Source organism: Bidens hawaiensis, unplaced genomic scaffold, assembly GCF_021521415.1.
Source record: "Bidens hawaiensis isolate Kalapana, Puna unplaced genomic scaffold, B.hawaiensis_p1.1 tig00033832_1, whole genome shotgun sequence".
Classification (NCBI taxonomy): domain Eukaryota; kingdom Viridiplantae; phylum Streptophyta; class Magnoliopsida; order Asterales; family Asteraceae; genus Bidens; species Bidens hawaiensis.
This window is the reverse complement of record NW_027495814.1, coordinates 164,975-182,413: the sequence shown is the minus strand read 5'-3', so window position 1 is coordinate 182,413 and position 17,439 is coordinate 164,975. Positions and strand designations below refer to the sequence as shown.

The window sequence follows — 17,439 nt, the reverse complement described above, 5'->3', positions numbered from 1 at the left end:
AGCAAACTAATATACTTAGGGTAATATTAACATATTTGTGGGATAAAGGTCACCTAACCACTTGTATGTTAATCTTACATGTTTATACAAGTAGGACGACTTGAATTGGAAACCATGTGATAAAGGTCACCTAAGCATGGGATCCAATGGTGTTGATGGGATAAACATGCCAACACAAAATAAGGATTTCGAATGGTCCCATACCTCTAGAAGTTGCAAAGGGTTGCAATTGTCAAGGTTGACTACCTTGTTAAATCAAATAACGGGATAAAGGTCACCTAACCGAAATTTGATTTATCGTTGGATTCTAGAATTTAATTATTATTTTAAAATCTGAAATAAAAGGGTATTAATAATTAAATTGATTATAATACTAAATAGAACTTTGTTAAATTTTGTAGATGGCCACTAACAATGCAAACACCTCTACCCATAACACCCGTAACCTATCCTTAAGAACCATCCTTGAAAAGGATCGTCTAAACCATAATAACTTTATGGATTGGTATCGCAACTTGAGAATAGTTCTCAAACAAGAAGAGATATCATATGTCTTAGACGATCCCATTCCCGATGAGCCTAACGTGGAAGATGAGGAGGCTTATAACGATTGGGTCAATTACACCAAAGATTCGGTGCAAGCCTCTTGCCTCATGTTGGGGACTATGATTCCCGAAATCCAAAAGGATTTCGAGCATCATGGGGCATACGACATGATAACTCAATTGAAGGAAATGTTCCTTCAACAAGCTAGAGCGGAACGTTTCGAAACGGTTCGAGCGTTTCATGCATGTCGTATGGAGGAAACCCAAACCGTCTCATCTTATGTCCTAAAGATGAAAAGCTACATCGAAAAGCTTCGTAGGTTGAATTGTCCCGTGTCTAATGAGTTGGCTACGGATTTGATCCTCAACTCTTTGACCAAAAGGTTTGAAACCTTTGTCATGAATTATAACATGAATGGGTGGGACAAAAGCATTGGTGAGCTTCACGCAATGCTAAGAACGGCCGAAGCGGGAATGGGTAAAAGGGTTTTACCCGTTCTAACAATCAATGAAGGAAAAAGGGGACATAACTCCAACCCCAAAGCAAGTGTTGCTAAGGGCAAGGGCCACGTCCAAGGAAAGGGAAAGAGGAAAGCCATCACGCCCATCAAACCGAAGGAAAAGAAGCAAAAGGTTGCGGCGCAAGATCCATGCTTTGAGTGTGGAGAGATAGGTCATTGGAAAAGGAATTGTCCGACCTATCTCAATGCGTTAAAAGATAAGAGGGATGCGGGGCATACCTCAGGTATTATCTTTACTATACATATTGAACTAAATGTTATTTCTTCAAATACATGGGTACTTGATACCGGATGTGGAACTCACATTTGCAATTTGTTGCAGGGGTTCAAAAGAAGTAAACAACTCAACAAAGGGGACATTAGTCTCTTTATGGGCAATGGAGCAAGAGTTGAAGTCCAAGCCCAAGGAGACTACTTGTTAAAGCTTCCAAGTGGTTTGGAAGTAATTTTGAAGAATGTTTTGTATGCTCCTAAGTTAAGGAGAAACATTATTTCTGTGTCCCTTTTAAAACAATGTGGCTTTGATCTTAAATTTATAGATTATGATATTCATGTTTTAATGAATGGCATGTTTTATTTTAAAGCTATACCCATGAATGGTATATATGAAATAGATCAAATTGGTGTGTCACATAGTAGTTCAATGTACAATGTCAGCACCAAGAAACTCAAGAAGGACTTGGGTGATTCCTATCTTTGGCATTGTCGCCTTGGACATATAAGCAAGAATCGCATGCAAACTCTTCGCAAGAGTGGTATTCTAGAAACAAATGAGTATGATTCATTTGATGTATGTGAATCTTGTTTACAAGGCAAAATGACAAAGCAACCCTTTAATAAAACTTTTGAAAGGTCAAAAGAATTATTGGGTATCATACATTCGGATGTATGTGGTCCTTTTAGACCAATGACTAGGAATGGTGAAAGATACTTCATTACCTTTATTGACGATTATAGTCGATATGGTTATGTGTACTTATTGAAACACAAAGATGAAGCTTTTGAAATGTTCAAAGACTTCAAAACTGAAGTAGAAGACAACTCAAGACCACAATCAAAGTACTTCGTAGTGATAGAGGAGGTGAATACCTAAGTGGTGTTTTTCAAGATCATCTTAAGAGTTGTGGAATTATTTCACAACTTACTCCACCTGGAACACCACAACATAATGGTGTGTCTGAAAGGAGAAATCGTACCCTATTAGATATGGTTCGATCGATGATGGCTAGAAGCACTTTACCTCTATCATTTTGGGGCTATGCTTTACTTTCCGCTGTTCGCATATTGAATATGGCTCCAACCAAGAAAGTGGAGAAGACACCTTTTGAAATATGGCATGGAAAGGCTCCATCGCTATCATTCTTAAGAGTTTGGGGTTGTGAAGCTTATGTAAAGCAATACACCCCAAACAAATTAGAAGTCCGATCCACTAAGTGTATCTTTATAGGTTATCCTAAAGATGATTTAGGATATTACTTTTATGATCCTAGTGAGCAAAATGTTATTATTGCTCGAAAGGGTAAGTTCTTGGAAACTAAGTTCCTTAAGGAAGGAACTAATAGTAGAACAGTGAAACTTGATGAGGATCAAGAATCACAAGATGATACACAATTGGTTGATACTAGCACTCAACAAGAGGTTGTTGAAAGTGATCAAGTGGTTGATCAAAACACACAAAACGTTCGCAGATCTGGTAGAGTTAGCAATCCACCTGAAAGATATGGATTTTTTGTAGAAGGTTGCTACGTGGTAGATTCGGATGAACCAACCACATACCGTGATGCAATGTCCAAGAATGATTGTGACAAATGGCTTGAAGCCATGAACGTTGAGATGCAATCCATGTATGACAACCAAGTTTGGGAATTGGTTGAACCACCACTCAATTCCAAAGCTGTTGGAAGTAAGTGGGTTTTCAAAAGAAAAACTGATATGCATGGAAACTTGGATACTTATAAAGCAAGACTTGTAGCTAAGGGTTTCACTCAAACTCAAGGGGTTGATTATGATGAAACTTTTTCGCCTGTGGCAATGCTAAAGTCTATTAGGATATTATTTGCCATAGCTGCACATTATGATTATGAAATTTGGCAAATGGATGTCAAGACCGCTTTCCTAAATGGATATCTTGAGGAAGATGTCTATATGGTTCAGCCTGAAGGTTTTGTCGATCCGAAACATCCTAATAAAGTATGCAAGTTAAAGAAATCAATCTATGGATTGAAACAAGCATCTAGAACTTGGAATCATCGTTTTGATGAAGAAATCAAAAATTTTGGATTCATCAAGAATGCTGATGAGGCTTGTGTGTATAAGAAAGCTAGTGGGAGTATAATTACCTTCTTAGTATTGTATGTCGATGACATTCTACTATTTGGAAATGACATTCCAACCATGGAAAGCGTTAAGGCTTGGCTTGGAAGTAGATTTTCCATCAAGGATCTTGGTGAAGCTGCCTATATTTTGGGAATAAAGATCTATAGGGATAGGTCAAGGCGCTTGATAGGTTTGAACCAAAGTACATACATTGATAAGATCTTGAAAAGGTTCAAGATGGAAAACTCCAAGAAAGGTTTTGTACCTATTCAAAGAGGGACCATATTGAGTTCAGCTCAATGTCCAAAGCTCAAAGGGTGAGCAAGAGATGATGAAACAAATCCCATATGCTTCTGCTATAGGATCCATCATGTATGCGATGATATGTACTAGACCGGATGTGTCATGCGCTTTGAGCATGACAAGCAGATACCAACAGAATCCAGGAAACAGTCATTGGATGGCTGTTAAGAACATATTGAAATACCTTAGGAGAACTAAGGATATGTTTCTGATATATGGATCTGGTGGGAGGAACTCGCTATAAAAGGTTACACGGATGCGAGCTTCCAAACTGATCGAGATGATTCTCGATCACAATCTGGGTATGTGTTCACTCTTAATGGAGGAGCTGTCTCTTGGAAGAGCTCAAAACAGGAAGTGGTAGCATTGTCCACTACAGAATCAGAATACATCGCCGCTTCATTGGCAGCTCAGGAAGCTGCATGGTTGAAGAAATTTATTTCTGATCTAGGGGTGGTCCCTACCATTCAAGACCCCCTAGAAATCTTTTGTGACAACGAGGGTGCGATTGCTCAAATCAAGGAACCTCGTTCGCACCAAAAGACAAGGCACATAGAGCGGAGATTCAACTACATAAGGGATGAAGTTGAAAAAGGAAAGATATGTATTCGCAAAGTTGGAACTGATCAAAATCTTGCGGATCCATTCACGAAGCTCCTAGAAAGACCGAAACATGAGCGTCATGCGAGTGGCTTAGGACTTCGATATTCTAGTAATTGGATTTGATCTATTTTGTATTTACGTTTAAAAGACTTTTGTAATTTAACTCTTTTATATGATTATGGAATCTTGAGTTAAATTCTAATTTTGCATGTTTAATCCATGAATAAGTTATCTTATTCTAAAAGTCCGTAGTCGATCACATTTGTGGGAACAAATATGAAGCAAGACTATTATGAACTAGGATTGGTGGATATTCATAAGGAATGAATATGGAGCATAGGTTTGCTGCCAAGGTTCATAGATATTTGTGGGATACGAATATTGGACTGACCCGCTCTCAATATTACTACATGGAGTCAATGGACCTGATCATTAGTAATTTTGAGTAAAGGAGAATTTCATATTATCCTTAGACCTGAGATGTATACTGGGTCTTGATTTTCACCAAGTATTACACTTTGACTCTCCCCTTCGCTATTCGTAAAAGATGGTACATAAGGATGAGCTCAGGTGGAGTATAAAGTGATAGTGAGAGGCGTATACAGTCAAGATGGAATTTGTTCCTCTTATGTGTTGAGAGTTTAGATGTCTAAGGCCTGATAAAGTTGAATTGTAAAGAGAATGATCGCCTATGTCTCTTAGATCCAACATGACATCTAGTAACAAAGGGATATAATGATAGATTCACCTAAATCATATCAAGTAAGGAACTTGAAGGGATGATGTTATTGAATGGCACTTCGTCAAACACATTAAGGGTGGTGAACCGTTGTTAGGCGGTATTCAGCACTTGCATTAATTTTCTATGTATCTCGTGCAAGTGGGAGATTGTTGGAATTTCATATGCCCGAGACACATATTTATATTAATGTGGCTAACTGTGTTTGATCCAAGTCGGGTCATACCCAATAACAAGCTAGACAACACCAAATGTATTCTTTTAATGATTTGATCATTTAAACGAATACCGAACACTACATGTTTAGAAAATTGGTTTTCTAAACAAACACACTTGAGGATTTAAATAAATTATCTGGATAATTTGTTTATATAAATTAATTATTTAATTGGTTAAATAATTATATAAATGTATGTACATTTTATAAAAATGAGTTTTATAAAATGAATGGAGATGTTTTAAATGGTTAAAACAAAACAAAAAAAAAAATAATAAAAAAATAAAAAAAATAAAAAAAAATAATAATAAGTATAACCGGCCACCCCATGTGGGTGGGGGTTTTTGGTCCAATTAAATTGCATGCTTCCTTTGCATGTTAGGTGATCTTGTTTTAAAAAACTCTCCATACAAATTACATGCATTTTTTGGTCCTACTCTTGGCATCTTTTTTCAAGTGTTTTCAAGCTTCAAAATCTCTCTCTCTCTCTCCAAAAACTCACGGCAGCAGCAGCATGTTTTAGGAGAGCTTTGTGAGCTTGTTTTTGTGTTCATAAATCCTAGCAAACAACTTGGTATTGTCACAAATAGCTTGGGGTATCACACTCTTGAGGTCTTCTTCTTTGGAGGCTTGTCATTCATCCACCATCCCCTTCAACAACTCACTTGTTCTTCTAAAGGTAGAAGAAGGTACAATTTACATTTTGTGAGCATCTTGTTCTTGTAATTTTGATCCTTGGCTTCGGGTTTTAGTTTTAACATAATGGTATGTTCATTAACAAGTTTTAAAATCTAAGCTTCCGTTGCGTTTTCATGTTAAAATGGTTAACTTGAAACTTTGATAACCTTGTATAAAACCCAACAATAACAACCTTATAAACTAGTTTTAGGGTTGGCTTTTGATATTATTATCATTATCTTTCTTCTAAGGACGACTTAAGGGCGATTTGGAGGTGTCATAGCTTAATTTTGAGTGTGGTAATCATTAGAAACTCTATTTTGATTCATATGCAAACTATAATCGAAGGGATAACAAACCGAATCATGCTCGTCTAAATCCCTTTGTGTTTTCCCTCGGATTGTAAGGTTTATTATGTTTGTTTGGTTAAATGTTTAGACAATTTCTGAGATAATATGTGATCTTATTGATTTCATTATTATGGTGTTTATGTATTGGTTGATAGATTGTTAGTTTATTGATTTTGTGTTCTAAACCAACAGTTCTTGGTGCTTTAAGTAATCGAGATTAATCGGGAGGGATTCAGGGTTGGATAAACTAATTAGTTTTTGAGTGATTACCTTGCGTTGTATAATCCAAGTACTTGATCTTCAATTATCACAATCATTTACATAAACACGAACTTTATCTATTGTTCATCTCAGTTAAACATTAACTGTAACATTCATGGAAACCTGAAACCGAGGGAAGACATTTTGTCTCATATTGATTAAAACTCGTTTAAATGCTTTAGATATTTTTGTTATTCAAATCAAACAACCGAATCACTGAATTTACTTTTCGCACTTAGTTTAATATAGTTTAATTATGAAGCTAGTTAGTAACACATTTTCCACAAACTCCTTGTGTTCGACACCCGCTTATCGCTATCTAATTAGTTATAATCGGATTAGTTTTGAGTGAGTCTTCGACCTCACGTCAAATTTTGTTCACCGTAAGCTACGGTGGCCTTTAACAAGGCCTTCTTGTTTTCGTCATAACTTTCTCATTCCAAGTCCGTTTTCTTCACCGTTTTCGCCCACTTTCTCGTAATTACATTCTCTATCGTATCCTACCTGCAATTATATGAGTAACCATAGTCAACTAATTCAACAAGATAAACCCATTAAACACATGATTATTATTGTTCTTAAACCACTTAAGGGTTGTCGCATGGACCACCCGTCACCCCCCCCCCCAACACACACACACACGCACCGTTGTGTACAAAACGGTAGACGCCAAAAACTCCCCCAGGGGCAGTGTTCTCCGGTGTTTTGGGTTGTTTTCCCCTCCCAAAACGCCCATTACACATAGGGGTATTCTTCGGGTTTGTTTTTGGGTTTCCCGGGTAGGGTACTTAGGGTTTAAAAGTTTTAGTTTTAGACCTTAAACCCAACCCAAATCTCAAACGGTTTATTCGGGTTAGGATTAATTGGGTTCGGGTTTTTTTGTGTTGGGTTAATCGGGTTAGTGTATCTAAGAAAGCAAAAGGAAAATAAAAAGTAAAGAAAAACTACAACGCGAAAAGTAAAGCAACATGTTCTTCTTTACTCGTTACGTAAATAATCAAATTATATATAAATATAACCCGGCAAAGCAACATTTTCTTCTATTATGGTTGTGATTAGAATAGGTATATAACAATAAATAGTTGATCTACCATAATAGGTGGAACAGGAACAAGTGGAATGTATAGAGTGTTTCGTACATGGTGTACGTACCTAATAATAATATCATGTTTTTAAACAGATAGAGTTATTCGGGTTGACCCGAAGCCTAGAAATCAGACTCAAGAACTGACTGAATTACTTCGGCTCGGGTTCGGGTTGGCATTTCTCTCGGGTTCGGGTTTTCTCAGGTTGGGTTTCAGGTTTCGGTAGAAGTGCTTACACATGTTCTTATAGGCAATGATTTTAAATGAATAAAGGCATGAAAAGTGAGCTAACTGAGCCAATACCTTTTTTTAAGGCAATGCAGAATTAAAATAAAACAAACAGTTAACTTCCAATACCAAGAAGTACAAATATGGGCAAAAATAACCAACACCTTAAACAACAAAACAAACTCAGGCTATACAAGAACAAGAGACTCCAATCAAGTTAGCCTGTCTAACTATTTCAGCAATGATCTAGACTTTATCCATCCAAACAAATTAGTCTTGATTGTTGGATTAAATTGTATTCCGGATCACAAGTCGGTGAACCGGGCCTAAGAGGTTTTAACAAGTCGGTAAAAAGTCTAAGGAGTATTATGAAACATTATTTTGTTTGCTTAGTGGCCAAGTTCACCTTGTTGCCCAAGTTAACCTTGTTGCCCAAGTTCGCCTTGGTGACCAAGTTGGGTGGTGGACACATATTATGTTTGGTGACGAAATTGGGTTACTAGTATAAATACATGTACAAAGTTTGTGTCAAACACAACAATCACCACCATAACTACCAAAGATGTTGTAATCAATTTTTAAGTTATATTTTCTTGTTATAATATAAGTCGGTTATTTCTAAGTTGTGCGTTAATTATTGTTTATTATTCTTGAATTGGTATCAGAGCTCGGTTCAAGAACGCGATAATTAATGGAAATAAAGAAGGTGTTTCTATCGAACAAGTTGGTTTGATTTCTAGAAGAAGTTATTAACGTTGTTGATCGAACAAGTTGGTTTGATCTACCGAAGAAGTTGTTGTCATTGTCGATCGCATAGTTCGTTCAATTGTTACTTTATTCAAACAAGTTGGGTTTGAGCAGCCATGGGTGACACGACTCCACCGCCGCCGCCGCCAAAGGGGAAAGAGAACGGCCATCTTCCGTTCAATTTCCAATGTTAACTGCAACGAACTATACCATGTGGGCTATGAGGATGAAAGTAGTCCTATGAGTTCACAAATTTTGGGACACCATCAACTCGGGTGTCTTCGATAAAGACAAAAATGACATGGCTATGGCCTTGTTGTTTCAATCCATACCTGAAACCTTGATCATGCAAATTGGAGATCAAGAAACTACTAAAGCCATGTGGGATTCAATTAAAACCCGACACTTAGGTGCCGAATGGGTTAGAGAAGCACGCCTCCAAACCTTGTCAATGGAATTTGACAATATGAAGATGAACGAGTCAGATTCCATAGAAAACTTTGCGGGCAAGTTAACAAGCATTGCCTCGAAATCAGCGGCTCTCGGCGAAGTTATTGATGAAGCACGGTTGGTAAAGAAGATTCTCAAAAGTCTCCCAAGATCTAAGTATATTCAGATGGTTGCTTTGTTTGAGCAAGTGTTGGATCTCAATAAGACGGGATTCGAAGATGTTGTAGGCCGACTCCGAGCCTATGAGGACCGAATCCGAGAAGAAGAAATTCAAGGGGGTGACCAAGGTAAAATTTTATTCGTTAAATATGATTCATCAAGTCATAGAAGTTTTGAATATAATGGGGGACAAGGACGAGGAGGTCGAGGTCGCGGTCGAGGCCATTTTAATGGCCAATACCGAACCCCTAGTACCGAACAAGGGTCATCAAGTCGGGGGAAAATAAAGGTGAAGAATGATCGGTCAAAGATTTTATGTTACCAATGTGACCAGTTTGGTCACTTTGCATCTGGTTGCCCAGACCGAGTTCAAAATGGTCTAGAAGCAAACAAAATCGAAGCCCATGAAAATTTTGATGATGCAGCGTATATGCATCAAGTTATGTTCTTAAATGAACAAACCTAATACCAAAGAAATACAAGACCGAGCGGGTCGATGACGATGTATGGTATTTGTATAATGGGGCAAGCAATCATATGACGGGAAATCAGTCATATTTTTTAGAGTTAAACGAGAACATAAATGGGAGGGTTAAGTTACATAACCGGGAGGGTTATGTTCGGAGATGGGTCATTTGTTCAAATCAAGGGAAAATGCTCAATTCTTTTCCAAGGAAAATCAGGTGACCAAGACTTGCTAACCGAGATTTATTACATTTCGGAGTTAAAAAATAATATAATAAGTCTCGGTCAAGCAACGGAGTCCGGATGTGACATTAGGATGAAACACAATCTCTGACCATGTACGATGAGAACGGGAGGTTACTCATGAAGGTCAAGATATCCGCAAACCAACTTTACAAAATACGAATGAAGATTGGAGCTCCCGTGTGTTTGCAATCAAAGATCAACGATGATGCATGGCGTTGGCATACAACACTTGGGCACATCAATTTCGAGTTAATGAAATCGATGGCTAAGAATGATCTTGTACAAGGTTTACCACATGTTAAACACGAAAATCAGTTGTGTGAATCGTGTTTGGCGGGAAAACAAACGAGGCGTTCGTTTCCGGCCGCATCCTTGATTAGATCATCCCAACCTTTAGAGTTAGTTCATGGTGATTTGTGTGGTCCAATAACCCCATCCACTGTCTCGGGTAATAGGTATGTCTTTGTTATTATAGACGATTACTCACGATATATGTGGACGTTTCTATTGAAAGAAAAAGGTGAAGCGTTTGAAAGTTTTAAGAGGTTCAAATCCCTAATCGCGGGTTTACCAATATAAACTCTTCGACTGATAGGGGAGGAGAAAGTGGATGAAAGTGGAATTATTTGACATTTAACCGCCCCGTACGCGCCACAACAAGATGGCATGGTAGAAAGGCGAAACCGAACTTTAATGGGGATGGTGCGGAGTATTCTAAAGACAATGCATGTATCGAATTATATGTGGTGAGAAGCGGTCTGACATTCAACCTTTTTAATCAATCGGGTCCCAACCCGGGCCTTGGTTAATCAAACTCCATATAAGTGGTTCAAGAAAAAGAAACCAATTATTGAACACGTTCGAGTATTCGGGGGCATGGCGTATACTAAAGTTGATAGTGTACATCTAAAGATACTTGATGATAGGACAAGACAACTCGTTTATCTCGGGCCAGATACGGGTTCAAAAGCATACCGTTTCTTCGATCCAAACACCCGGAAAATTGTTGTTAGTCGGGACGTTGTGTTTGACGAAAACAAAGGGTGGAATTGGGTAAAGAAAGTCGAGAAGAATGACTAGGATCCTGGTATGTTTTCTATTGTTTGGGGGTGTGGTTGACAATGGAATTGGTCAAATCAAACCCACTATTGAAGAAACGTATGGATGCAACGCGAGTAGCCCAAGCTCTGAACCTGCATCATCGGTTCAACCCGAGTCCAACGAATCAGCCCAACCAAGTCATATTGGGCCTAATTCCTCAACCCGCTCTCAAGATCAGTCGACGAGTAATGGGTCACAGGTCCATTCGGGTGAAAATAAGTCCCAAACGGGTCTAAGACGTTCAACCCGAGTCTCGGTTTTACCAAGGAGATTAGAAGAAGATTATGTGTTACATGTTGACTCTAACTATGAGCAATTGCGTCTTACATCAAGTGGTGAATCGAGTAGCTATTATGAGGCTAAGTCGAACCAAGAATGGGTTTGTGCTATGAATACTGAGATATATTCGATAAACAAGAATGAAACATGGAGGTTACTCGAACTTCCAAAGGGTGCAAAATGTATCAGTTTGAAGTGGGTGTTCAAAATCAAACAAAATGTGGATGGAACGATAAACAAGTACAAAGCTCGGTTGGTTGAAAAGGGTTACGTGCAACAACCCGGGAATTACTTTGATGATGTTTTCGCTCCGGTAGCTCGAATCGAGACCGTTTGGCTACTAATCGCATTGGCAGCATCTAACAGATGAGAAATAGATCATCTTGATGTAAAAACGGCTTTTCTAGATGGGGAATTGAAAGAAGTTGTGTTCGTCTCACAACCCCACATATACGAGAAAAAAGGCGAGGATGGAAAAGTTTACAAGTTGTCAAAGGCCTTGTACGGATTAAGGCAAGCTCCCCGAGCTTGGAATATAAAGCTCGATAACATCCTATGAGACATGAAGTTTCAAAAATGTTCCAAGGAACAATCGGTTTACCGAAAGACGAATGGGAAAGTTTTTTTGATCGTTGCCGTGTATGTGGATGATTTATTTGTGATAGGTACAAGCTCGAGTATAATTTCCGATTCAAAAAGGGTATGGCGACCAAGTTTGAGATGTCGGATCTCGGGAAGTTAACCTACTATCTCGGAATCGAAGTATTTCAACAAGAGGATGGGATAGTAATTACACATGAAGGATACGCCAAAAGAATTCTAAAGGAGACCAGTATGCAAAACTTTAATCCGTCTCAAGTCCCAATGGATCATGGTGTGAAATACTCAAAAGCCAAGAATGAAGTAGAACTCGATGCAACCGAGTATCGAAAGGTAGTGGGTTGCTTACGGTATTTAATACACACTCGTCCGGATATGGCATACTCTATGGGTATTGTTAGTTGATATATGCAAAGCCCACGAGAATCTCATGGTATGGCAATAGGACACCTATTGAGATATTTGAATAAAAATACGAGTTATGGGATCAAGTACGGGAAGAACGGGTCCAAACGACTTGTATGTTATAGTGATAGTAGTCACAACATAGATGAGGATGATGGTAGAAGTACCACGGGGCACGCGTTTTATTACGGGCAATCTCCAATTACATGGTGCACACAAAAGCAAGCGGCAGTTGCAATCTCATCGTGCGAAGCCGAGTACATGGCGGCTTCAGCAGCCGCATGTCAAGTTGTATGGCTCCGAGAGTTGTTGAGCGAGTTGACTGGAGAAGCGTTGCAGAAAGTTGTGTTGAAAGTTGATAACACATCCGCAATAGCCGTTGTGAAAAATCCAGTTTTTCACAACCGAACAAAGCATATATAGTCTTTCTTTCATTTTATCCGAGATTGCTACAACGACGGCGAGGCCGATCTTGAGCACATTAGCGGGAAAGAGCAATGAGCCGATATCCTCACTAAAGTACTCGAAAGAATCAAGTTCACGGAGATGCGCGAGTTACATGGAGTTGAAGACATTTCTAATCTGAATCAGAAATTAGGGGGTAAATGTTGGATTAATTTCTATTCCGGGTCACAAGTCGTTGAGCCGAGCCTAAGAGGTTTTAACAAGTCGGTTAAAGTCTAAGGGGTATTATGAAACATTCTTCCATTTGCTTGGTGGCCAAGTTCACCTGGTTAGCCAAGTTGACCTTGTTCCCAAGTTCACCTTGGTGCCCAAGTTGAGTGGTGGACAAATATTATGTTTGGTGACCAAGTTGGGTTACTAGTATACATACATGTACAAAGTTAGTGTTAGATACAACAACAACAACAATCACCACCATCACTAACAAAGATGTTGTAATCAGTTTTTTGAGTTATATTTTTTTGTTATAATATAAGTCGGTTATTTCTAAGTTGTGCGTTAATTATCGTTTATCATTCTTGATTGATCATCCAAAGGCAGCACCGTAGAGGAAGCCTTGTGATTAAAAATCTTCACATTTCTTTGCTTCCAAATGCACCAAATTGAGGAATAAATTATAGCCAAAAGAACCCTCTTCTCGGAACAAGAAGACGGTTGTGAAGAAACTTCAAGCAACTGATCTAAGGAGCTGAGGCCAGTAAAGTCCCGACCACACCACAAAGAAACAACCCTCCACACCTCTTTAAACTGAGCTGATACCTTATGCCAATTATTTAGCAGTTTGTCATAAATCATGATGTAGAAATTATCAGTTTGACAAACCTTCAAACGGTGGTAATGAACTAATTTATATCTAGCTGAGTTTTGCTGATATAATCTTGTTAGTTCGCTTATGAAACGGTGTGAAACAGGCCGATGCATCGTGAAACTTGGCGAGTAAGGTAGCGTTTGGTCCGATTATAAGTCTTATGTCAGTTTTAGTGTGTTAGTTCTGTCGCGTAATTTAATTACTGGTTAGGAGATAATTACGTACTAGTAATTTGGGTCAAGATTTATGTTTATATCTTGTAGTTTGTTTGGTTGGTTGGTTTGAATTTCGAATGGATAAGATAAGTATGAGTTGAGTTTTATTGTTGTTTTAAATAGGATTTGAGTTTGATTTGGTTGGAGTCAAGTGTTTTATATATAGTTGATCAATTTATACATGTATTGGAGGAGTCTATATCTTTCGGTTTGATTAATTCACGTAATAACAAAAATTGGTAATCAATGCTTTTGATCATATCACATCTATGTGTTTTTTCTTTCTTAATTATGGGTCATTAGATTCTAAGGTTCGGATTTCGTTTTACAAGTTTTCTATCAGGCTTTTTGTTATGGTTTAACAAGTTTTGCTACTTAAAACGCCACATCAGCGCCATGTGACTGCCACATAGACAGTAAAATTTAACTAGCCAACTCCTTAAGTGGCGCGTTATGGTATAACTAGCTAAAAATTATTTCCTAATCATTGTTTTTATATTATAAAAAATACAATAATGCAATTTAATAGAAAATAGAACATTAAAAAATAAAATATCACACTACAATAATGCAAAGTTGTCGTTAACAGCTTAGCACTCATCGACTTGACTCTTCTTTGGCGCCTACTTTCACGGAAGTGGGGTGGATTAACATGCTGATGTGGCCCATTAACGCTAGAGGCGCTAGGGTGTAACAAACAGCCTCATGGCCTTTTGAAATCCACTTACTCAATGCAAGTTGCGATTTATATTTCCCGTTGTATTGACTGGTTCTTTGAATTTTCTGATAACGAATCTCATGATTAAGAAAAATAAATTGTTAGGGCAAATGAATGAGGTTCCTAAACAAGTTAAACTATATCCTTTTCATTCCTTTGTGTACGTCCAGTCTTTTTAAAGAAGTAAGCAATGGACCACTACAATAAAGTATAAATTTAGCAAAACCATTGCTTCAATGGATCAAATATATGTGATGTGGAAGTTCGTAACCCATTACCTAACATTTGTAGAATCAATTACTTTAGCATAAGAAAAGTAGGAAAGAAATAACTTTCAAGGTATACACCACTCTAATACCAAAGTGTTAAACTGTTAATATTCAAACATCAAACTTATCACACGCGTGTATGGATCAATTTGAAAAACAAAAAGATTTTAATAATTTTTGCAGTTGACCGAAAATCTCATCTTAGAAAATAACTGCCAACGGTCCCATCTGTTACACTAATTATTTTCATTGGACCCCTGTTAAAAAAAACTTAACGCCGTTAAGTTTTATATTTCAAATTTCAAACTGATGTTTTAGGGCTTTTGATCGGAATGAGGATATGAGTCGACTAATGTACAACTTACATCGAAACGCTGCTCCAAATGACGAAACGGTGCTTCAATTCTGGTGTTTAATCTTCCAACTAAAAAAAAATTAAGCTGTTTGGAGCACAATTTCGATGTAAGTTTTATATCAATCGACTGGTATCCTCATTTAGAACAAAAGCCTTAAAGCATCATTTTTAAATTTGGAAAAAATGTAACCGTGTTAAGTTTTTTTAACAGATGTCCAATTATAACAATTAGTGTGAAAGGTAGGACCGGTGTCAGCTATTTTTTAAGATGAAATTATTATTAGCAAACTGCAAAAAGAAATAATAAATAAAGAAAACTAGAATGTGAGAGAATTTAATTCATACATAACTTTTAATATGATTGTATTTGTAGGTATCATATTCATAAAGCCGTTGGGTGTGGGTGTCGTTTCACCGGTGAACTGCCTAGGTGACAATCGGTGCAGCCGACAAACATCATTTTCTTTAGAAAAGCACCGCTCAGCGTGGAAGGTATGGTGGGAAATCCAACGCTCAAGCTACTGCTCAAAGTTACTAATCTATAATATTAATTTTACTATTTAATTTAGCACCTTAGTTTATTTTTTGTAAATAACTTATTTTTGTTAGTTTTTTTAAAATAACTAAATACATAGGTTTATATAACTATTTTTTTAACAACCCGGTATAAATTTTAACGGAAAACGGATTTGTTTTGAGAAAAAAATATTGTTTTTTTTATTTCGTAAACGATTTTGACACAATTTTTGACAAGGGTGACGAAATATTTACATTTTCTACTACCCGACAAAGATGAGAACACGAAATTTAATATTTTATAATTTACGTTTATACTTTTTTAATCGTTAACGAATGTTTTCAATTAAACTTAGTTGTAATTTCTTTTAGTATTAAACTATTGATGAATGTAATTTTAGGGTAAAATTAAAATACAAAGGACAACAAAAATGAGAATGGTGAGAAGGAATCCAGCCCATTGATCTTAGATATGAATGACTGAAAATAATTTAATAAATAAAAATTGATAGAAATGGCATAAATGTAATAACTCACATTTGTTGACGTTCTCTCTCCACATGCTAGGCACATGCAAATTCCTCCATCATTTTAAAATATCAATAACTTTTTTGTACGACATTATTTTTTTTAAAAAAAATCACGATAATAATAAGCGTTTTTTTATCTTTAACATGAGTATCATATTGTTATATAAAAATTAAAAAAAGTTAATGGGTTTTTTAATTGTGTTTTTTTGTTGTTCATTGTGTCTTTTAGTTGAGTTTTCATATGAATTGTATTATAGATTTTGATCATTATATTTTTTAATTGATACTCATATTAAAGACAAAAATTAAAACAAAGATTACGTCATTGTGTCGTTTTGTTCGTCATTAACTTTTAGTCATTGCGTAATACGTTCATTGTCTTTTATTCGGATTGACATATGACAAATTCATTTAATTTGAGAAAAATAGTATTGCGTTCATTGTATATTACGTTCAAGTCATTGTGTAATATGTTGTTTCCATTGTGTTTTACGTTTCAAGTCATTATGTTATATATATTCATCATTGTTTCTTACGTTTTAGGTCATTGTGTTATACGTATTCACCATTGTGCCTTACGTTTTAGGTCATTGTGTTATACGTATTCAACATTGTGTTTTACATTTCAAATTATTGTGTAACATGTATTAATCATTGTGTTTTATGTATTAGATAATTTGTTGTTATTTTATCATTATTTTTACATATTATTATTATACAACGGTGTTATTAGTATTTAAAAAATATAATGATGAGTTGAAAGACACAATGACGAAAAAACACAATGACGAAAAAAACACAATGATAAGCGAAAAGACACAATGGTGTGCGAAAAGACACAATGACGAAAAAACACAATGGTGTGCGAAAAGACACAATGACGAAAAAAGACACAATAGTGTGCGAAAAGACACAATGGTGTGCGAAAAGACACAATGATAAGCGAAAAGACAAAATGGTGTGCGAAAAGACACGATGACGAAAAAAGACACAATGATAAGCGAAAAGACACAATGGTGTGCGAAAAGACACAATGACGTAATTTTTGTTTTAAATTTTATATAACAAAAATTATACTCATATTAAAGATAAAAAAACGCTTGTTATTATGATGATTTTTTTTTAAAAAAAAATATCATACGAAAAAGTTATAGACATTCTAAAATGATGGGAGTTATTAACATGTGCCTTGCATGTGGAAAGAGAAAATGTGTACAATTATCTCTATACTCTTTTCCTTTTAATCGCCACTTGACACATGTCAA

General features: G+C 36.6%; 1 protein-coding gene across 1 annotated transcript; it reads left to right on the top strand.

The window, feature by feature from the left end:
* The first annotated feature begins 8,894 nt into the window (after positions 1 to 8,894).
* Positions 8,895 to 9,668, top strand: LOC143585393 (uncharacterized). Its single transcript, XM_077067189.1, has one exon. It carries the CDS (start codon positions 8,895 to 8,897, stop codon positions 9,666 to 9,668), a length of 774 nt encoding a protein of 257 aa, XP_076923304.1.
* The last annotated feature ends 7,771 nt before the right edge of the window (positions 9,669 to 17,439 follow it).

Bases quoted from the DNA above. Each gene is read 5' to 3' on its own strand.
- LOC143585393 (XM_077067189.1), top strand. From the start codon at position 8,895: ATGGCTATGGCCTTGTTGTTTCAATCCATACCTGAAACCTTGATCATG.